Source organism: Elgaria multicarinata, chromosome 12 (genome assembly GCF_023053635.1).
Source record: "Elgaria multicarinata webbii isolate HBS135686 ecotype San Diego chromosome 12, rElgMul1.1.pri, whole genome shotgun sequence".
Classification (NCBI taxonomy): domain Eukaryota; kingdom Metazoa; phylum Chordata; class Lepidosauria; order Squamata; family Anguidae; genus Elgaria; species Elgaria multicarinata.
Window position 1 is genome coordinate 19669131 of NC_086182.1, and position 23550 is coordinate 19692680.

At 48.6% G+C, this 23550-nt stretch overlaps 1 protein-coding gene across 1 annotated transcript in view; it reads left to right on the forward strand.

Moving 5' to 3' along the window:
- The window catches only part of ZMIZ2 (zinc finger MIZ-type containing 2), a 118262-nt gene that overhangs the window by 82030 nt on the left and 12682 nt on the right, over positions 1–23550 (forward strand). The window contains exons 4-13 of the mRNA XM_063139569.1: positions 260–462; positions 3296–3488; positions 10709–10972; positions 12727–12906; positions 15659–15739; positions 16637–16808; positions 19072–19213; positions 20894–21104; positions 22360–22465; positions 22784–22941. Coding sequence (XP_062995639.1) covers positions 260–462; positions 3296–3488; positions 10709–10972; positions 12727–12906; positions 15659–15739; positions 16637–16808; positions 19072–19213; positions 20894–21104; positions 22360–22465; positions 22784–22941 — 1710 coding nt within the window. The remainder of the gene's footprint in view (positions 1–259; positions 463–3295; positions 3489–10708; positions 10973–12726; positions 12907–15658; positions 15740–16636; positions 16809–19071; positions 19214–20893; positions 21105–22359; positions 22466–22783; positions 22942–23550) is intronic.

The window sequence follows — 23550 nt, forward strand, 5'->3', positions numbered from 1 at the left end:
CAATTCCTGGGTTGAGCATGGGCTTGGCAGTTCCCTATTCCTTAATTCTGTGGGTTTCTGCCCCCACCCCTCCACTATCTTGTACCTTGTTGGGAGACCTCCTGGTTCTAGTAAAAAGACAAAGTAGATTCCCGCAAGCCTGAAGTCTCCCCACCACTGATACAGTCCGACCCCCTGCTCAATAGGAAGAGGGTATTCAAAACCTGCAATGCTTCCTTTCTTTCTGACACTCCTTCTCTCGGGCTCTGACCCTTTGCAGGTTTTTGGAAACCCCATGGGCCCTGGGGGAAACACCTCTGGCAATCCCATGATGCCCAGTGTGGCCAGCAGCGGCTCTGGAATGAACTCACCTCAGTTTATGGGGCAGCAGCCTTACCCTGAGGGCTCCACCGGGAAGGGCTACGTGCAGCCAGGAATGTACAGTCGTAACACTTACCCTGCAGGGCCGGGATTCACCACAAGGTAGGTTCTAGGGTCCTGTCTGTCCATCGTCCAGCACAGCTACCTGGGGCAGAGTGTGAGGGAGTATGCCAGCCCTGGAGCTGGCCTGCATATTTGCCCTCCTCTTGGGACCAATAAAGGGTAAAGGGGAAGAAAGTAGCTAAAAGGGGGACGGGACTGTTCCACAGAGACACAGATCGTTCACCCTGCCAGCCAGCATGAAGCCAGCAAAGTGTATGGGCAAAACTATTTCTGAAGCAAGCATCACACTTTCTTCATTTTTGGCTATTGCATGCACACACACACATCACAGGAAGCATCAGCTAAGAAGGAAGAGGCATTCCATCCTATGAGAAGGGGGAATTCCTCTTCTGAGATGGTGCTTGCTGCCTGTAGTTTTTATAAGCACTTTTTTAAAAGAAAAATGTCTGATTTAACTGGGACCACCTTTTAGTCAAGGGTGCGATGCTGTATTCACTTACCTGAGAGTAAGTTCCTTTGAACTTGGAGGTGCTTAACTTTTGTGTACGCACATATCAGGTTGCACTGTAGAACTCTTTTTAAGCCGCAGTTGTTCACACCAGCCTTCCCAAACCTGATGCCTTTCAGATGTGCTGGACTGCAACTTCCCCACCAGTATGGACATAGCCATACTGCCTGGGAAGGATAGGAGTTGTAGTCCAACACATCTGAAGGGCACCAGGTTGGGGGAGGCTTCTCTACATAATTACTTGGGAGTAAGTCATACTGGACGTCATTGAAAACTTCTCAGTAAACATGCGTAAGTTAGTGTTGTTAATTAATCTAACCAATTAAATATTGCAACCATAATGAATGATTGCCATCTTGGGAGGACAGGAAGAAAGGAATTCCTACATACGCATCTGGTAGAAGGGTGACGTTTCTATGAAGCTTGGCTCAGTGGCTACACTGGCTTTATTTGACTTGCATATTTTTAAATTCCTACCCCTCCCCAAGTCCTAATAAAGCCAGTGAATAAAACACTCCGTTCAAACTGCTATCTTGAATTTCACATTCTCCCAGCCCTCCCCAAACGCTTGCTGAACCCCGCTGTTAAAATCTTTCCAGACTAAAGAAGGAAGTCTGCAGGCATCGTTTAAATCAGCTTTTCCCAACCTGGGCACCAGGGCATCAGGTAGAGGAAGGCTGGTTTAAACAGTGACTTCACATTAGTATGGGGGGAGCAGCTGCTGCCAGAATAAACAAGGTGCTGCTGCTTTGGATTCGTGTATGGTTCCTCCTGCCAGGAACACAGAGGCTTTCTCCCTCCTCCTCTGCCTGGTCTTGCTGTCGACGGAAGGGAATTTTCTTCCTTCTTTAGGATTCTAAAACAGGCAGAAGTGACCTTAAAAAAAAGTGTTCCTTTGGCAACCTTTTCACATGTGCATCATCCCTGCTTGTGATGGGAGAGCGTGACCAGGGGTGGGTGCACGAAGAGCTGAGCCATCGGACGCCTAGTTGCAAGAAGAGTCATCCCTTTCCTATTGTCCCTGACGCCAAGTGAGTGGTGCGGGGGGGAGGGCATGTGTATGTGTGTGAGTAAACGTGGTTGCCAGCTCATGGTCACCAGGCCTAGTTGCCTAATCGAGACGCTTCATCCTAACAGCATCATCCGACCCTGGGTGGGCCTCCCAGCTGTTGTCTAGAAGGCCTTTGGCACTGGTTTCCGCAAGCTGAAAGGCCAACAGATGTGTTGGGACTATATCCCCCATCATGGCCATGCTGGATGGGGGTGATGGGAGTTGTAGTCAAACACATCTGAAGGACACCAGGTTGGAGAAGGCTTCCCTGTATTAGTACTTTATACAGAGGTGAGAAACTTCTGGAGGACACTATGTTGGGGAAGAGCTAATTAGCCACAGTGAATTGCTTGCCCAGAGAATATGAGACAAACTTATGGGTATTTTTGCTCAACTGTACTTCATTTGTATAATTCATTCTGATCGTAATGTGATTTTAGAAAATTGGGGATCCATTGGCAATAGGCCAAAGTGATTTACATCGTGATTTAAATCACCAAGAAAAAGGGGCAGTGTAAGTCATTGATATAAATCACTTTTTCTCATTTATGATTTAGATAACTTGCTAAATAAACATGCATATTAACTGGGTTGCTATAACTGAAGAAATATGTTGACTTAGTGCTGACTCCTTGGGATAAAATTAGAAGTTAAAATGTCACCTAGCTGGATCAGTGGATGGCTCCTGTGATGACTTGCGAGTTTCAAGCCATGATATTAATACATGGACTTTTGTCCCAGTTTGCATGCCACAATACACCTGGGTCCCAACTCTGGGTTGTCCACCAACCCAGATTTCCCAGTTAGCACGCAACGCAGGGACAGCATCACTGGGTTGTTCGTTTAGCTTGCAGCGGGAGCGATTGGTGATCGGATCTGGCACGCTCACCGGTTCTCGCCTGTTCACATCAACCCAGGCTTCTCTGCCCTCTGCTAGATTGTTTTGACGTGGGTTGTATGGCAAGATGTCTGGCCGATGTTTTCCCCTGCAGTTCTTTCGTTACAGAGAACAGCAGTCTGAATGCAGCCTTTCCATGAGTTCCTTAGAGGGTTGTAAGTTCAACACTCACAGTGGTTCCACACAGAAATCCACTCTTGGTTACACACCAAGCTTTCTTCATTTCATCAGTTTAATTTAGAGTGGGGGGAGCCGTTTCGTTGCTGCTATTGATCAGTAATTGGGAATCAGAAATCCTTGCTGATTTGCTTCAAATCGCCCCCAAGATCTACCCGTAGATCCGGAGCTACCTTTTGCCCACCCCTGACGTAAGGAATAAGCGCCCCCTTGCTTACAATCCTGCTCTTGTCTCCAGTTATACAGGCAGCCCCAATGGCCCTGGGGGAATGGGCATTCCTGCACATACTGGGAGACCCCCTGCAGACTTCACCCAAGCAGCCGCCGCCGCCGCCGTGGCAGCTGCTGCCGCCACGGCCACAGCCACGGCCACGGCCACAGTTGCTGCCCTACAAGAGAAGCAGAGCCAGGAACTGAGCCAGTATGGAGCGGTAAGATGTGGACTGTGATTCAGTGCGTGACGCTTTCCAGCATGTTTCAAGGGTGAAGGAAAGAGCCAACAGGATGTGACTTGGTGTCTGGGGGGGGACGGGGGACGTATTGCCAAAGTACTAGCATCTGTTTCAATGCTGTGATGCAAGTCCAAGCGGTGAATTTGTTTGGAGCACGAGGGCATGCTCCCCAACACTGCTAGAGAATGGGGAGGGAGAAGCCGTCTTCGGCCTCTGTCTGCACTCCTGCCACCATCTAGGCTTACTTAGGGTGAAGTGGCGAAAAGGCCCTGCAGTGGGGCGGCAGATAGTGGTGTCGTTCAGTGGGTGGTAAATGAGATCACAGCCCCCCCTCCCCCCGGTGAATGATGGTGCAGACCTGTTCTTTGTTGCTGCAAAGGGTGGGACTAGGAGGAACAGGCGGGGATTGAAGGAGCCAGTTTTGGCTAAACATTTCCAAGAAGCATCCTAACAGTAGGAACAGCTCAGCAGCCGATCAGAGCGGCCTTACGGAGGCGGTAGAGCTCTCCTTTGCTGAGGTATTTAAGCAAAGACCAGATGTTCATTTGTCAAGGATGCTGCAGTTGCAGTGTGCAAGGGGTAGGAGTAGATGACCTTCAAGGTGCCTTCTAATTAAGTAAAGCTATTGTCTGTTCAGCCTAGTATCTACTAGGGATGTGCTCCGCTCCGATTAGGAGCGTAGAAGCAGTAGCGGATTGGCCTGCTCCGCCTTACCCAGAGGCGGAGTAGGAGCGGACCGCGGACCCCCTAGAAGCAAGGCGAAGAGAAGCGACCATTTTTCGGAGCTCCGAGTTCAGTCGGAGCGCTCCGGTCGCCATCTTGAAAACATTTCGCCATAGGATTGCATTGCGGCAAATAATCGCGCATAACTACGTTGTTTTTGAAGCTATCGTTCTGGAAATTCTTGTGCACAGAGAGTCGTGGATGGGGGTCATTTTGAGACCACTCTCACCTCTCTGCGTGCTGTGGTTCACGTGCAATATTTTTTTAAAAATCGGGTCAACCGCGGGGCTCAAACTGCGTTTCGGCTTTTCGCCCATAGGATTGCATTGAGGGAAAGAATCGGGGATAACTGGGGGGGGGTTTAAGCTATCGTTCTGAAAATTCTTGTGCACAGAGAGTCGTGGATGGGGGTCATTTTGAGACCACTCTCAACTTTCTGCATCGTACGGGTCGCGGGCTAGAAGTTTTTTAAAAATAGGGTCAACCGCGGGGCTCCGTTTCGGCTTTTCGCCCATAGGATTGCATTGAGGGAAAGAATCGGGGATAACTGGGGGGGGGTTTAAGCTATCGTTCTGAAAATTCTTGTGCACAGAGAGTCGTGGATGGGGGTCATTTTGAGACCACTCTCAACTTTCTGCGTGCTGTGGTTCACGTGCAATATTTTTTTAAAAATCGGGGTTTGGGTTTTTTTTTTTTATTATTATTATTTTTTTGGAAGCGATGACAGGCACATTCAACTCCCAATCCTGATGAGAATTCATCTCCTCAGAAAGCATCCTCCTCCAATCCCAGCGTTGGAGGGGGGACTAAGGCAGACCCACCCTGAGAACTTTCTGTTTTGTGTCTCTTTGTGGGTTGGCGTTCGTGGAGGGAACACTTACTTAGCTAGTGCTCCTGCTTTGGAGATAGATTAATTTAATATAGGTTTAGTTTGGCGCGTGTGTGTGTTTGTTTGCTTCTTTCTGACTTGTAGCTTAGTTTGCCCTGTGTTTTCCCCTTACTTTGATTTAATATAAACTTTATTTTTGAATTTTGGAGTGTGTGGTTGGGTTGGTTGCCCCCCCCCTTCCCTGTATTAAAGCCTGACTGTTCTGCTTTTGTGAAAGCTTTCTTTTGAAAGCATACACACACTTTTTGTCCCATTTCCCTACATTTATATTCTTAAACATATTTTATTATATTCTTTCACATAGTCCATTAGTATATATTCTCATACATATTATATTAGTATTCATATTTTGTTCTTCTTATAGTAGTGGTTGGTTCTTTTTCCCCCTCCCCTCTCTTAAATCCTGATTGTGTTTCCTTCTATCTTCTATATACCAAATATACCAAAAAAATTGGATTCTCTTTTTCTTCTCTGTGTAACTTCGACGGAGTGGGCTGCTTTTGTCAAGTTCAACAGGCAGCCACAGATTGAGCATTTTGGGGAAAGCATACGCACACCATTTCCCTATTCTTAAACATATTATTATTATATTCTTTGACATAGTCTTAGTAGTCTATTAGTATACATTCTCATACATATTAGTAGTAGTATTCATATTTTGTTCTTCTTATAGTAGTGGTTGTCCCATTTCTTGTCCCATTTCCCTACATTTATTAGTAATATTCTAAAACATATTATTATATTCTTGTAGATATTCTTAGTAGTATATTCTCATACATATTAGTAGTAGTATATTTTATTGTTCTTGTCCCATTTCCCTACATTTAAACATATTATATTCTTCTTATACATATTCTTAGTAGTACCTTATACATAGTATTAGTAGTATTAATATTTTGTTAGTCATCATGAAAAGAGAAAGCAGGCGTGCTGAAAGCAGCAAGGCTCAGTCTGCCAGCAGGGCTTCCTCTCCTCCTGTGAAACTCAAACGGGCAACTCCTTGGCTGACTGCTCCAAAACAGAAGCAGGACAAGCAGCAGGCAGAGCCACTCTCTTCTGCAACTTGTGCCCGGCGTTCTCTTTTTGAGGGTGGGAATGGGAAAAGTGCCCGTTTGCAAGAGGCACGTGGCAGCAGTGCCATTAGAGGAGGAGGAGTATCCCCAACTCCTTCATTCTCCTTTCAGCCCACGAGCCCGCTGATGGACCTAGACGAGGTCCTCAGCACAGTGGAGGGGGGGGAGGAGGAGGAGGCGGTGGGCCTCCAGGATGTGGGGGCTGAGGAGGAGCAGCAGCAGGCCGAGGCTCTCTCCCCAGTCTCATCCCACACCCCTGTTTCTGTGGCAACACCAGAGAGCTCAGGCGGGCAATTGGTGGTGTCACCACAGAAACGAAAGACAAGCATCGTGTGGGACCACTTTGAGTTGGGAGCGGATCCCCGCTTTGCTGTCTGTCGCCACTGCAAACTCAGCCTAAGCAGGGGTTCATCGACAGGGCATTATGGAACCAGCAGCATGAAGATGCATCTTCATAGGCAGCACCAGGCGATCTTGCTGGGGAAAGAGGCGGGCAAGGCGACTGGTTCCAGGGGAAAGCCGAAGGCTGCTGCTGGCACTGCCACTCTAAGCTCTCCATCTCCCATCCCCACAAGGGTTAGGCAGGCAACCCTGCAGGACATGGGGTGGGGGAAGTATTGACCCACAAGATGGCGTTTTCCAATGCCCACCCAGGGTGCTACTGTGTTGGGGCATCTGCCGGGACTGACTCCTCCCCAATACTAGATCTATGACATGTCACTCTGCCTGCCCCTCTGCTAGCCTGTCCTCCTCGGTGACCGACTCGCTGGGATGGTTTGCGTTTGCAATGCGTGACTAACTGCAATGCTGGCTTAGAAACCAGCCATCACTTCCTTGTGCCCCCAGAAATGCCCGCAGCCTGCCTGCCTGCCTGCCCGCCTCCCCCGGGGTGCTGCTGTGGTGGGGCATCTGCCAGGACTGACTCCTCGCCTACTCTGCCTGCCTCTCTGCCCGCCTGGTGCCTGGTTTGCTCCCAATCGTCCTCCTCTGTGCCCCTCAAGGCGTAACTGCTGGCTTAGAAAGAAACAACCAGCCATCTTTGCCTCACTTTGCGCCCACTTATGGGTTGGTTTGCTATGCGTTAGTGCTCAAGCCATCCTTGCGGCACTACAATGCATGCTGCCTGCCTGCTTTCCATTGATGGTGCTATATAAATAAATAATAATAATAATAATAATTCTCCCCTTCCCGCCTTGCAGCGATGGTGTATGTGTCTTGCTTTGACTAAGGGGAGAAGTCCTTCCTGCGCTCACTTAGACTTTATCAAATTCAATAATCCCTTTTTCAAATGTGCCAGAAGATTTAGGGTTATCTCGTGGCATGTTGGGATTGCCTTGGAACTGGCCCCATTGAGCTGTCTGCAATTGCAACTTTAAATCCCTGACATACTGGAGTGTTCAAATTTCAAAAGTTCCCCTAACATCAGGGGATGATGGGATTGCCTTGAAACTTGGTGTCCATGGGGACACATGGGTAAGCTGTCATGGGACCAAAGGATAGGTTTCTAACGTGCAAATTGACGTAGTTGTAGAATGGGACTTGATTTGGGGTGAGTTAAAAAGTTTAAGCCGCGCCAAAAATCAGGGGATGATGGGATTTGCTTGCAACTTGGCGTGCATGTGGACACATGGATAAGCTCTCCTGGTGCCGAGTTTGAGGTTTCTAACATGCAAATTGACGGAGCTATCCCAAGGGGTGTGAATGGGGTGCCCGATTTTCATAAATTCCCCAAAAATCAGGGGATGATGGGATTGCCTTGAAACTTGGCGTGCATGTGGACACGTGGATAAGCTATCATGGTGCTGAGTTTGAGGTTTCTAACGTGCAAATTGACGTAGTTGTAGAATGGGACAATTTGGGGTGAGTTAAGCCATGCCAAAAATCAGGGGATGATGGGATTTGCTTGCAACTTGGCGTGCATGTGGACACATGGATAAGCTCTCCTGGTGCCGAGTTTGAGGTTTCTAACATGCAAATTGACGGAGCTATCCCAAGGGGTGTGAATGGGGTGCCCGATTTTCATAAATTCCCCAAAAATCAGGGGATGATGGGATTGCCTTGAAACTTGGCGTGCATGTGGACACGTGGATAAGCTATCATGGTGCTGAGTTTGAGGTTTCTAACGTGCAAATTGACGGAGCTATCTAAAGGGGTGTGAATTAGGGTTATGGGAGGTGCGTTAGAGGGTAGAGCCGCGCCAAAAATCAGGGGATGATGGGATTTGCTTGCAACTTGGCGTGCATGTGGACACATGGATAAGCTGCCCTGGTGCCGAGTTTGAGGTTTGTAACATGCAAATTGACGGAGCTATCCCAAGGGGTGTGAATGGGGTGCCCGATTTTCAAAAATTCGCCAAAAATCAGGGGATGATGGGATTGCCTTGAAACTTGGCGTGTGTGTGTATACGCCCATGAGGTGTCATGGTGCCAAACGTGAGGTTTCTAACTTCAACGGAAAAAAAGTTGTTTACTTTTTTAGCTTTCAATGCAAGCCTATGGGGGGGCAAAAACGGAGCTCCGGATCCGATCCGGAGCTCCGGGCGGAGCGGAGCGGAAGTGGGCGGAGCGGGGGCGGGGCGGAGCGACCCGCTCCGAAAAATGGCGGATCTGCAAGTGAAGCGGAGCGGGGGGTCCGTGCACACCCCTAGTATCTACTCTGGCAGCTGACTATTCTGCCATGGTCTCAGTCAACACCTGCTACTTTTATTCCTTTTTTAAAAGAGATTTCAGCTATTGACTCTGAGGCCTTCTGCATGCAAAGCACACACACATCCTGACACTGTGCTGTGGTCCCTCCCCTCTTCTGCAACAGCTCTGGGGTGCACAATCAGGATCCAGAGGGAGATCAGCTTCCACTCTTTCCCCTCCTGTGTTTTCCCTTCGCTTCTTCTGGCTTTTTTTTTTTCTTAATGCAGAAAATCTGTGAAGGAGAAAAAGATGGAATTGCTGCCCAGTTTCTTCTGATTCGTAGTGCTAGGAGATTTCTGTTTAGAAATGCCCTCTGTCTACACACCCCATAGACCTTGACAATCCCAGCTACCCCAGAAGAGCCCACAAGAAGGGGCTAGTTGAGAGTCAGGATCCCAAGCAGGGATCCACAGTGACTTTTAACTCAGGATCAGTTTTAGTAAAATCTTCCCTCTGGATAAGGGTGGTTTCCTGCCATTGTGATGCAAAAAGAAAAAGGAGGTCACAGCTCCAACGCACCTTTGCACCAAAGGAATCTTGATGCAACTGAACTAGCAAACTGCATGCAGAGAACAAAGCCTTGTTTACAGTAGTGTCCTAGCTTAACTGATCATCCTGCCCCTGATTGATTAAAGAGAGCCCTGGGTATCGCAGAGCAGTTTGAGAAAGATTTGAATCTCAAAAGCGAGATAGCTATACATTGAGAGGTTCCTCCTTGGCTTCAGGCCTTGAGAAGGCTTTGATGGTTTCCTGCCAGGGGCCATGCTCAGGACAGGGAATGCTTCTGGGTTATTAAGTCTGGTTGAAGTAGATGAGTCAGCAATAGCTGCAGTCACTAGGGGAGGCTGAGTTTTGGGGACTCAAAATGGAACCTGGGAGTAAGATGGATCCAGTAAACCACAGAGCTGCTTTGCATGTTATGCTAAACCAGCCTTTCCCAGCCTGGTGCCCTCCAGATATGGAGGACAACAACACCCATCACCACCAGCCAGCATGACCATGATGGGAGTTGTAGTCCCAATACGGCAGCAGGTTAGATTAAGCCATAGTTCCACTTTTTCCCCAAAAATGAGTCAAAGCTCCGTCCCTTCTCCATGAGCCTGCTGCTTTTCTGTGCTGGGCATGAAGAAGGGGACTTCTCTCCTTTGGCACTTTGCTTCAAAACTGGTTGCAGGGGAGGGAAAGAGCACCCCATCCAGCCTGCGTGGAATTCCTTGCACTCAGCTACATGCGCTTCCTAAAAAGAGAAAGGAAAAAGGCTAGTTGTGAAGGAGAAGAAACCCCCCACACTTGGCAATATCTTTATTAGGACCAGCCAAAATTCCAGAAAAATGTGCAAGCTTTTGAATTCTCCAGAACCCCTCATCAGGCTAAGTAGTGCAAGAAGCCGGGGTGGAGAGAGCAGAGGGAGAACAGCAAAGTCAGATGTTGTGGCCATGAAATCTGCAATTTTGATAGACCCAATCTCAGAATGGAGATTTGCAGTCTAACTGAATTAATCATTGGTAGGTGTGGCAGGTTTCAGATTACACCTAGCAGTGCATTTTGGGATAGAGGAGCAATGGCTCGTCTCCATTTCTGAAAACACAAAGACCAGCTTTAACTCTGATCTGCCACTTGCCCCGGGTAAAACGCACATGTCCCTGAGTTGGCATACTAGGCTAGGGCTTTCAATACAAGGCTACTACTTCGATGCAGAATTCATTAGTAGGGACAAGCACTGGGCATCCGTTGGGGTTATATTGTATTCTTTGAACACTCCTATTTCCATAGGGGCTGGTTTTGTACCATGTTGTGTTGAACTTCTTTCTCTTTCTTGTTCTGGAGATGGGGGCTGGGCAGGCGTTCAATAGCCAGTTCCTTCCTCACTCGGGGCCCCGAGGACCAGCCGTGCCCCCTGGGATGAATCCTGCCAACATGGGTGGTGTGATGGGAGCTTCTGGGATGTCTCCTATGAGCATGAACACGGCGAGAGCTCCGGCAATGAATGCCATGTACGGTGGACAACGGATGCCCCAACACGGATACCCAGGGCCTCCGCAAGGCCAGCAGATTCCCAGGCAAAGCGTAAAGAGGACCTACTCTAGTGAGGTGAGCACGGAGCGGGGATGCAGCTTGAAAACAGGGGTGCCCTGCAGGCTTCTGTGCGGTCTATCTAACACTGGACACACATGCAAAGCAAATAAGCCATTATTATTATTGTTGTTGTTGTTGTTATTATATTTATTTGTACCCCACCTTTTTCCCAATACTGGGCCTCAAGGCGGCCTTACAAAGTTTAAAACATACATTGTAAAACCTAGGAAAAGAAATGTAAAAAAAAAAATGTAAAAAAAAATTAACGTTTAAAATACACGACAAAATTATAAGTCATTAACCTAGATGGAGGACCAGATTATTCTCCCAAGGCCTGCCCGAACAAAGACGTTTTAGCCTGCTTCCAAAAGCCCATCAAGGAGGGAGCCAGCCTAGCTTCCCCGGGAAGAGAGTTCCAGAGCGCCGGAGCAGCCACCGAGAAGGCCCTCTTCTCCCATGTTCCCACCAAGCGCGCCTGTGAAGATGGTGGGACTGAAAGCACAGGCAGGCTCCTAAGGCAGAATACGGTCTTTCAATACTCAGGCCAAATCCTAGGAAAGGGTGTTGGAACTGGGGGAAAAATGAATTTAATTTGTTTATTTATTAACATTTACATTTGCTAAAATGGTTTTTGAGGGTTTTTTTTAATATAAAAATTTAAAACGATAAAACCTTAACACAATACGATGACAAAGACATTAAAAACAATAAAATATTAGAACAGCAACCTCATTGAAAAGGCTGAATTAAAAAGATGTGTCTTCCCAGCCTTTCTAAAAGCCAAGAAAGTGAGGGGCCAATCATAAGTCTGGATGTTCCACAAATTGCCAGCTACTCAGGAGAAAGCCCTTTCATGCATGCCTGATAAATGGGCCTCTGCGGGTAACAGCGCCCTCAAAAGAGGGTCTCTCTTGCAGAACTTAACAATCGGGCAGGTTCATAGCAAGACAGGAGGTCCCTTAGTCAGGTTCTAAGTTGTTTATGTCTTAAAAGGTTAAAACCAACTCCTTTAATTGAGCCTGGAAAGCAACTGGCAACCAGTGCAGGTCTTTCAGGACCGTTGTAATATGGTCCCAATACCACGTACTGGTCTTAGCTACCACATCTGGACACTCTTCAGGGGTAGTCCCATGTAGAGCGCAATGCAGTAGTCTAATCGGGACTGGGGCAGCAGAAAGACTTGCAGCCATCAGGAGTGACGGCAGCGCTGTCCTGCCACTTCCGCTGCTACCGTTTCCTGGGAACTAGCCCTGCCCCTCCGTTGCCAATACACTGCAGTGGCCACGCGCCCTCTACCTCCGCCAACCACACACGTTTCACCAGCGTGTAAAGCAGCTCTATGTGAGGGGGGAGGGTTTTGCCCCGACAAGGGTCCCCCTTGCACGGAGGAGCTTTATGCCAGGGGTCGGCAATGCGATGCCCACGGATGCCAGTGTGCTTCCGGGCTCCTTTCTTGGCATGCACCAAGGTGCCGGATCCCTCCCACTTTTTATTAAGTTAACAAATGAAATGAATTCTATTGGTGCTGAAAAGTGTGGGTTCTTTGGTGTGTTGGGGAACCTTGGCCATGTCCTCAGTCTTTGGCTAGCCACGCCTCCCACGGCAGCATCGTGTGGTGGTGTCCACGACAGTTCCTCCAATGGCCAAATGTGCCCACGGGCCCCCCAAAAGTTGCCTGTCCTTGGTCTAGGGGTGTGTGCATTTATTTACTGAGTAAATAAATAATATGTGACCATCTTCCTTCTCCCTTCCCTTTGTGTCTCTTTCAGGGTTACCCCACACAACAGTACATACAGGGAGGCCAGTACCCCACCCAGGCTGGACAATACGCCGCCAATGCGCCTCAGCCGTCTGCTCCGTCCCCCTCGTATCCCGGCCACAGGATGCCCATGCAACAGGGAATGAGCCAATATCTCTCTGCCTCTGGCACTAGTGGCCCGTACTATAAGGTACCCAGTTACTATGGTAACAGCATCCCAGGATTCTCTGTGGATGTGTGAAAGACATTCTACCTGTGAGGGGAGAAAGAGAATCCCCAGTAGTAATGACGAACCAGTCAGGAGAGGATCCAGAGAGGGGGCGGGGCGGAAGGTTATATGTGCTTGTCTTTGGTGTTAACCTACGGCACTGCTTTGGCACTACTCTCTCTGGTGTTTGTCCTTTCTGTTGGGGTTTCAGTATTTCATTCACCTGGATCCCTCGCCTTTTGTCCAAAGAGCTCCTAAGAAATCATCTCCAGCTAATCAGGGCCGGTGCCAGGCTTTTTTGTGCCCTAGGCAAGGTGAGCTGCTTTCACCCCACCCCACCCCACCCCACCGTATCCCCCACCACCCCAGGTAGGCAGAGACAGGTTACCTGTCCCTCGCCCAAAGTCCTCCTGGCTTGGCGGGATGCTGCGGTTGGGTGGGCGGGCAGCTCCACTTCCATCCGTTCGCCCCCCCACCCTACCCCCAGCGTCCTGGCTTGGCTTTGGCTGGGAGCGCCCAGCCAAAGCCAAGCCGGGAAGCTGGGGGAGCGCGGTCAGACGGCTCCACGTTCTGACGTCCGGCGTGCGCCGGAAGTCAGAACGTGGAGCCCCCGCCCCCCCAGTGTCCCGGGTTGGCTTCGGCTGCTGGGCAGGCGCCCAGCTGAAGCCAAGCCAGGGACGCTGGGGTGGGGGGTTCGGCGCCCCCTTACCTTGGTGCTCTAGGCAGCCGCCTAACTGGCCTCTATGGAAGCGCCGGGCCTGCAGCTAATCCACCAAGCAGGTTGCTATAATCTTGCGGTCTTCAACGTCGTGCCCGTGAACACGTGTCTTGGTGCCCGCCAGGTTCCCGTACACCTGGTTTTTACTTTATCTTTAAGGATTTTTTAAATTAAATAATAATAATAATTGGGAGGCGAGAAAGCAGAAAAGTGAAGCGCCATCCTCCCGCGTCATCTGTAATTCCCAAGAATGCCTCTGGGCCACCATGTCTCTGAGCCTCAGCAGGCTGCCTCAGAAATTAGTGTTGGAGCAGAAAAATGTGGTTTCAAAGAAGAATGTGATTTTGTGTTTTTTTGCTTAGAATCCCTACCTCTGCCCTTTACTTAGGTTTTTGGGCAAGTTACTTTTCTTTTCGTCTTCACCCGTTTGCCTTCTGGGACTTCTTTTTGCCTTCACCTTCTGGGAAGTGTTTTGTGACTAGCGCTGCCCACCATGGCAGTATTTTTGTAAATGGGCAATCTGCCCACCCCACCCCCGGTGTCAGCCATTTTGTGAGAGCACTCGCAACACCCTCCACTTTCCAAAGGTGCCTGCTGACCCAAAAGTTTGGCGACCCCTGCGTAATCACTTCTGCATAAAAGAGGTGGAAGGAAAGGGCTTTGGATGCATATAAACACGTGCCTCCGTTGGCACACTGCCCAAGGGTGTACAGCAAGGGTAGGCAGTACAACCTCCTTGACACCCACCAAAGTGCCTTACCCCCCTCCCACTGTTCCCACTTCTATCTTGTACTCAGTCTTTGGGACAGCTTACTTGCCCTTTGCTTCATATCCCACGGCAGCCATTTTGTGGTAGTGCCCATGACAGTTTTCCAAATTGCCAAATGTGCCCACGGCCCCCAAAGATTGCCTATACCCTGGTGTACAGTGACATGGCACAAATATGGTCCCACATCTGAGGGGACAGGATGCAACGGTCTTGCTAAAACTAAGCAGGTGTGGACCTTAGTCAAAGCCTGGATGAGAGACTGCCTGGGAACCCCTTGAGTTCCATGTGGGAAGAAAAGCAGAATATAAATGTGCTGACTAAAATAAAATAAATATGTACGAGCCCCAAGCTGTCTGCTTTTAGGTAATGAAGCCAATTGGTTACTGATAGCCAGATATCAACCAGAGGATGTAGCGCATCGTTCTGTAACCTGGTGTCTTCCAGATGTTTTGGACTCCAGCTCCCAGCATTTCTACCCATTGATCATGCTGGCTGGGGCTGATGGGAGTTGAAATCCAAGACACCTGAAGGGAACCAAGTTGGGGAAGGCGGCTGTAGCGAGGGCTGAGGAGAAAACTAGAATTCTTGGAGACCGTGTGGTGCAGCGATGCCATCCCAGCCCTAGTCTGACTGTCTAAAGGTTATAGAGCGCTGGGCTAGAACTGGGGAGACCTGTGTTCAGAGAGGTCCGCCTGGCGCCTACACTGTACTGCTTTCGTCGCCAGCTGAAGACCGTTTTATTCACTCAGTATTTTAACACTTAATTTTAACTTAAATTTAAATTTTACTGTTTTAACTCTGTATTTTAATCTTATATCAATTTTGCTGCGTGGTTTTATCCTGGTTGCGCTTTTTATACTGTATTTCGTAATTGTGTTTTTAACCTGTTGGGTGTTTTATTGTGGTTTTAATTTTTGTGAACCGCCCAGAGAGCTTCGGCTATTGGGTGGTATAAAAAATGTAATAAATAAATAAATAAATAAGCCACAGAGTTCACTGGGTGTCCTTGGGCCAGTCACTGTCTCTTAGCCTAATCTACCTCACAGGGTGGTTGTTGAAGACAAAGAGAGAGAGAGAGAGAGAGAGAGAGAGAACCATATTAGGCAACCTTGAACTCCTTGGAGAAAAAGGTGCTATATAAATGGAATGAATGAATGAATGAACGAATGACTGAATAATTAGGCTAAGGCAAGAATCAGGCATAGGTTCATCTGGCAACTAACGGTTTGGGTGTTCCTCCTTTCTAGCCTACCGATCAGTTCAATGGTCAAAATGCCAATTTCAACGGGGGCAACTTCAACAGCTATGGACAGGCTACTATGAATGGGGTGAGTTTATCGTTCACTGTCAAGACTTTCTTTGGTACTTAGCACTGATGTAGAGGCCTCCTCTCTTCACAGTATTTCTCAGGGACTGTTTTTGAGTTTCCTTAAGTTTGCAAGGTCTGGTTATAATCCATCCACAACATAGATTCATTTTCTGTCGTGTGTGTGTGTGTATGTGTGTGTGTGTGTGTGTGTGTGTGTGTGTGTGTGTGTCTGTCTCTCTCTCTCTCTCTCTCTCTCTCTCTCTCTCTCACACACACACACACACACACACACACACACACACTGAGAGAGAGAGCTGTCCTTATTTGGTTATTTCTCTTGCTTTTTAAAAAAAGGCAATTAAAGCTAATTATGTGCCACATACACAAGACTATGACCCTTTATATTCCATTTTAATTAGTCTGGAATTGCTGTGATGCCCTCGTTTTGTACATTCGTTTGTTAAAATGAGATATCCCCACCATCACAACCAATTGTGATTGGTTGGAGAAAAAATGTTATTAGTCTGAATTGGGTTTTCTTGACTGTGTTAAATTCCATTTTCTCTACCATCTCCCTCCCATTTTTTGGTTCATTTTTATTGCTCTTCTCTCTTACCTTCTTAGAGAAGCAGCTGCAACAATTTCTACCCTTCCTCCCAATCCCTAAATTGGTGGCCATCACTACATCTTGTGAAAGTGAATTCCATAGTTTAACTATATGCTGTGTGAAGAAGTCCTTCCTTTTATTTGTCCTGGATCTCCCTCTAATCAGCTCCTTGGGATGACCCTGGCTTCTAGTATTCTTATTCGTCTTAAGGGGCGTACCCTAAGTCGGACTTGGGTTGGATTTTATCCGAGGCTTCCAGTTTGTGCCTGGCTGTGTTGAGTTAGCCTAATGTTTTGGTTTTCCTTTCAGCCTGGAAGATCTATGCCTGGTTACCCTAGCTCCCCACTACCTGGAAATCCCACCCCTCCAATGACACCTGGAAGTAACATCCCCCCATACATGTCCCCAGGGCAGGATGTAAAGTCACCATTCCTTCCAGACATCAAACCCAACATCAACTCTTTGCATCCCTCCCCTTCTGGTAAGTCTTAAGTTCCTATCGAGGCCCCTGAATTCTGGCTGAATTACACCTGTGCCCACAGGGCCACAGACACAGGGGCGGAGGGGACAAGTGAGGTCAGTGAGAGGCAAGCTTGGGGATAAGGGCTTTTATGGGGCCTCGAATACATCTGTAATTTTTCTCCTTCCAGCCAAATAGTGTACAGGGCTACACTTTCTCTTTCTGGTAGCCATCAGGTCCATTTGACCTAAGAAGTTATACGCTTGGTCACTGAACGAAAAGACAATAAGCCAAATTTGCATTAACAAGGGACACTTGTTAAAAACAGTGTGATGTCTTAAAGACCTTTCCTGTATCACATTGCCATCCACAAGGTTAAATGAGAAATCACTTTAAATACCAAAGACCCGCAGACAGACATTCTCAGTAGGAACCTAGGAAGCTGCCTTATATACGGAGTCAGACCATTGGTCCATCTAGCCCAGTATTGTCGACTCTGACTGGAAGCAAGTTTCAGTCCAGATTGTTTCCTAGCCGTACCTGGAGGACCTGGGCATTGAGCGTGAGTGAGGCCTTCTACATGCAAAGCAAGTGCCCGACTACTGAACTTCGGCTCCGCCCAGTAGTTGTTGTACCTATTATGGGATTCCTTTCCTTGGGTGGTTCCCAGAGTTCTAACTCTGAACAAGTCTGTTTCCGCAATCATTTGGTGACTCTCGATTTTAATGCATTTTTGTTTCTATATTCATGTTTTTAAAAAGGTGTTATCATCTGCTTGGAGCCTCTGGTGGAGTGTTACGCTTAAATGGAATAGCTCCACTGGGCATTCATTAAACACGGGCTGTGGCAGCTCTTCTGCTTACTAAAACACGGCTCGTCTGATAGGATACTCTCCTAGTCTACGCTGTGGGCTACTTACCCACTGGAATCTTTTTATGCAAGGAGGACCTGCAGTGAAAATGTATAAATGTGGAGTGCTGAACCCGCTATGCCCTCTTCTAGGATATTCTGTTTCAGGAGTAGGCAGGAAATAGTTCTCCAGATGTTTTGGACCAACACCATTGGCCATGCTTGCAGGGGCTTCTGGGAGTTAAGTCCAAAACATCTGGGGATCTAGCTTCTGCCCTATCCCTCCTGTCTTCTAGCATTCCCCAACCTGGCGCCCTACAAATCTTTCAGGCTACTATTCCTATCAGCCCCAGTCAACATGGCCAATGGTTAGGGATGATGGAAATTGTAGTCCAAAACTTCTTCAGGGCACCAGGTTGTGGAAAGGTTTTTAAAAAATAATCCCAGTTTTCTGTTACTGTGTCCCCCGCTGCTCCGAAATAGTCAGGATTCTGTTGCCACAGAGTATACTCAAATTTTTTCCTCCTGATTTTTTTTTTTGTGTGTGTGTGTATTTCTGCAAACTTTGGGTTTCTCTCAAGCCTGCAGATATCTCCCTCTTGAGCATCAATCGTGTCTCTACTTGAAGAACTGGCTTTGCTCTTAGTATGTATACGTACACAAGAATGAAGAACAATATATTTGCAGTCATTTGACAACAACTAGGGCATCAATATATACATTTTGCCAGAATCAAAGGTCAATCAAATGGCTTTCTGGACTGTACCACACACTGAGAGAGAGACCTTTCTGCATAGAAGAAACGTGTACATCAAGTGTGGATTTGATCTGGCCCTCTCCTTAACATACAGAGAATCTTTTCTTGGGATAGCAGACCAAACTGTGAATTTCCACTCCTACAGACACTGATGGCCCCAAATGTTTCAGTCCAGGATAAGCATTACTACTTGATTCGGCTGAGTTTAAACAATAGTGAAGCTGTGATGGATTTGCACCCATCTGGGGAACAACGGAATTTTGGTAGCCAGAGGGTTCCAAGGCAGTTGAGAAGTGACAGTTGGGTGCTCGAGCCTGGATGGGGGAGGGGCACCCAGGGACCCCATTAAGTCGACGTGCGGGGTAGGGATGGAAGGCAGCGGGTTCCTTCCCCAAATGTTTGGGAAATACAGCGTAGCGAGTGAGAATAAAGGAGACGAGGTCCCTGGTGCCGCAGGAGAGCCTTGGCCAGGGGCGGCAGGGTCTTTCCTCTGCAGCGCCTGCTGCCTCCTTCCACCTGTCCGCCCCTTGTTCTATCACGTCATCCCACATTGCCTCCCCTGTTGCCGGATCGAGATGGGCCCTGCGCCTCCATTTGCGCGTCCGCGGTGCCTCCCGGCGCCTCTGCCTCTGCGATTCCAGCCTGTCACCTGCCCCTCCTCTTGTCTCGCCCTGTCAGGTAACCCTTGCGACGAGTTGCGCTTGACGTTTCCTGTGCGGGATGGCGTGGTATTGGAACCCTTTCGTCTCCAGCACAACCTGGCTGTCAGCAATCATGTCTTCCAGCTCAGGGACTCTGTTTACAAGACGCTGATGCTCAGGTGAGAGAACCTTGCTTCCCCTTCCTCGATGCCACAGTGCTTCCTGTTATGCCGAGGGGGTGTAACTTGCAGCCCTCCAGATGTTTTGTCCTACAACTCCCATCAGCTGTAGCCAACATAGCCCATGGTCAGGGATGATGGCAGTTGTAGGCAAAACATCTGGTGGGCCACCCATGTTTTACAGGATCTTATTGGCACTGACTCTAGGTGATAAGAGAGATGTGCTACCTTTTTTTTTCTTCCTGACCTGACCAGGGCATCTGTAGCGGTGACAGTTAAATGCAGGTAGCACTTGAAGTCCACTCAGGGGCTGCAACTGGTGCAAAGCATGGGTGCACCTTGGCGGGGAAGAGTACAGAATCTGTTGGGATCTTACAGCATCACTGCTTCCAAGGCTGTTTTGCAACAATTAGAGTTGCTGGTTCTTGGCATAGGAAATTCTAAACAGCTTTGCTTGCTTCCTTGTACACCATCACAGTCTTTAAAACTAGAGATCACCCTTTTAGCTATACCATCTGTGTACTTAGCGGCACCGGTACCCTGGGTGGATAGAGGTGTTCTCGAAACCAGCTCCCAAGTTTCTACGGAAAATCTTTCTCCTGCATGTTTTCTGCAGCTCGAGGCGGAGTTTTATTTTCCGAAACATGATCACTTTTACAGGGATTGTTGTAATTGACTACTTTTTGATGTCATCTTTTCTGAGACTTCAGGACAGGTCTGGCAAGAAAGTAAAAGAAATAGGTAACTCTAAGTGTGACCAAAAAAATAGAGACGTAAAAAGCCCAGGAGAGAGAAAACTAAACCAGGAAAGGCGGGGGGGAACCAAGTTGGGGATGTCCAAGGAAATATTTTATCAATTGGGAAACATGGAAAGAAAAGGGGGGAAAAAACAGTTGGGAGAGTAGAAGGGCTTTCAACCAGTGACTAACTGCTTCTTCTTTGGCTGCAGCTGCTGCATCTGTGTGCTTGAATTGTATCCTCCTGATATCACAACAGCAGCTACTGCAGGTCACAGCTTGGCCGGCAGGACTGGTTGGGTCCCTAAAGGTGCAATCCTACGCATGTTCAAACAGGAAAAAAGCCCTACAACTCCCAGCTTCCCTCCAGCTAGTTATGGAGGCTGGGGCATGCTGGGGATTGTAGGATGTTGTTTTTTTCTGTCTCAACATGCATAGGATTGTGCCCTAAAGTACTGTTTATATGGACCCTTGCAGGATCAAATCTCTCTCCTTCTCCCTACAGAGAAGTAAGCTCAGCAGCTTCTGGCTCCTTAGAAACAGGGGTGGGCAGCTCCTCGTTTCAACATATGGAGCAAAACAATCGGCACACACCTTGTTTTGAAGCTCAGCTTGGCCTTTTTAGGCCAGTGCCATTTGCCACCAAAATTTGATGGCGAACAGCAGATTCCTTTGTCAGGGAGTGGGCAGGGTCTCTTGCAGCCTGTGGTCTTCATGTTGTCCTCTCCTGCCTTAAAAGAATCACCCTCTGACTCTTTCTTCAGCGTCTGGCATTCTGAGAGAGAACAGCAATAAAGGGAATGTGCCAAAGTTTGGGTACCATGGGAAATCCTTGGCTATCTCTGTCCATGATCGTCAACCCTGTTGCGTCTCACGGGCTCCTGGCTTGCCAGGAATTGTGTCCTTTTTCAAAGGTGTCCGGTTGTTTCTCCCCTTTTCCTAGGCCTGACTTGGAGCTGCAATTTAAATGCTACCACCACGAGGACCGACAAATGAACACCAACTGGCCAGCCTCAGTCCAGGTTAGCGTGAATGCGACGCCCCTGACCATTGAGCGGGGAGACAACAAGACGTCGCACAAGCCCCTCTACCTAAAGCAGGTGTGCCAGCCTGGCAGAAACACCATCCAGATCACCGTCACCGCTTGCTGCTGCGTAAGTCCTGCCTGGCTCCGAGAGACCCCTGCTGCCCTGCAGCTGCAGGGAGTCCACTGTTGCGTGTGTGTTTTACCCTGGAGAAAGCCCCAAGTGATGTTGGTCCCAACGCCAACTTCAAATTCCCATCAACATCCACCCAATGCCTTGGTTAATCCAGTTTGCCCTGCTTTAAAAAGCTGTTATACCCGTTTTCCTGTATGAATACTGTGCCAAAACCCAGCACTCGAAAGAGCCATACGCTGTGTGCCAATTACCCGGTGTGTGTATAGCTGCTTCGTTTGTGCAGCATGTTCTCTGCCTGCCTGCCTGCCATGTGGGAAGAGCCGGGGGGTGCCGTTCAAAGCACTGGCTTCCCTGACGCTGACCACCGGCTCTGGGGTTTGAGCAAGCGCTCCCCTCAAGTGCGTCCACTCATCTTTGCAGCCAGAAGGCTAGAAATGTGAATCTCGGGATACTGATGTTGAATCCTGCCTCTCATTCGCTCCTTCCTTGCACTGGACACCTTCCCAGTTAACCTTGGGAGAGATGTGGTATAGTGGATAGAGTGGTGGCTCTTAAGTAAAAACCCAACCCCTACTTAGAGGAGACCCGTTGTAATGAACAGGACTCACTGAAGTCCCATTCTAGGGGGACTACTCTAATGGGACTTACGGATTTCACCCTTTGACCGAAGAAACCTGGGTTGAAACTGCTGTTCAGTATTGAAAGTCACCAGCTGAATTCGGATGCCACGATAAACCATGGTTTCTTGTGATAAGAAAAGGCCTAGCTTCGCTTTATTTATTTATTTATTTAAGGATTTTTATGCCGCCATTCAGCCAAAAAAGGCTCTCACGGCGGCTTACAAAAGTATTTCTTGACACTTTTCTTGAGGCTTTGTCCACCCTCACTCTCCCGCCAATCATTTGTCATTGGCTAGCCCCGGGTTCGAGTACAACGGGGAAGGGAGAAAAACAACCCTCTAGCCGCTTTGTCCACACCAGGCATAAATAGGAAGGGGCTGGAGCTCCGTTATTGAGCCCCTGCTTAGCATGCAAAAGGCTCCAGGTTCGATCCCTGGGATCTCCAAGGACCACAGGAATAACTCCTGCCCAAAACCTGCAGAGCCATTGCTACCAGTCAGTGTCAATGCTGGGATAGATGGACCCAGGCAGCTTCCTGTGTTCTTGACTTCCAGGCGCACCGTGCCGCACGTGCGCAGAGATGGAATCTCCCTCTTCCCAGCTGACCTCTTCTTCTTTCTTCTCTTTAGTCTCACCTCTTCGTCCTGCAGCTGGTGCACCGGCCTTCAGTGCGGTCCGTTTTGCAAGGCTTGATAAAGAAGCGGCTGCTGCCGGCGGAGCACTGCATCACCAAAAGTGAGTGGGAGCTCGTCTGTACATAGATGAGGGGACTGGGGTGGGAGAATCCAGGACTGTTCGAGACAGGAGGGCTGGGACCTGGCAATGCTCTCCCCAACTTCTCTGGAAAGCTATACATCAGCCTTCACACAAACCCATTCCAACCTGATGCTCCCTCGATGTGTTGGACTACAACTCCCAGATGCTGGCTGGGAATTATGGGAGTTGCAATCCAGCACATCTGGAGGGCACCAGGTGGGGGAAGGCTGTCTGACCTCCATCAGTCATCATGAGCTTGCCCTTTGCAACAACACCATTTCTCCTCTCCATACTTAGTAAAGCGAAACTTTAGCAGTGGCACAATCCCTGGGACTCCGGGCCCAAATGGCGAAGATGGGGTGGAGCAGACGGCCATCAAGGTGTCTCTGAAGTGCCCCATCACTTTTCGGAGAATCCAGCTTCCTGCAAGGGGTCATGATTGCCGGCACATACAGGTGAGTGTCTGGCTGCGTCCCCGATCTCTGCAGAAGCATAATTGCAGTCACATAGAATTAAGCCCCACCAACCACACTGTTTGTTTATTACAGGAGTGGGGAACCTGTGTTCCTCCAGATGATGGTGGAACTACAACTCCCATCATCCTTGACCATCTGGAGGGCCACGGGCTTCCCCCCACCCCTGAATGATTACTTAAATCCCACTCTTCCTCCACAAACTGCATACATAAGCAGAGCAGCTTATGAATGATGTCCAAGTAGTCTTCCAAGTCCACGCTGGCTGGGGATTATGGGAGTTGTTGGTCTGACACATTGGGAGGGCCACAGGTTGGAGAAGGTTGCACCAAAGTGAGAAAGGAGGTCGGTCGTCTTTCATTCTTCTTGTTCCAAGTGTAGTCCATGTAAATAATAAGCCTGTCTGCACCAGAACCCACCTTCCCAAGGGATGGGATGAAGATGTGGAGGAGGAAGAGACAGTTGAGTGGGAGAGTGGGAAAAAGGACCGCTAAGCTGATTGGAGATTAATATTGTATATGTTTCTTAATTATTCATTTCCCCCACCCCACCCATAATTATTTATAAGCTTACACCTGATTCTGCCTTCTC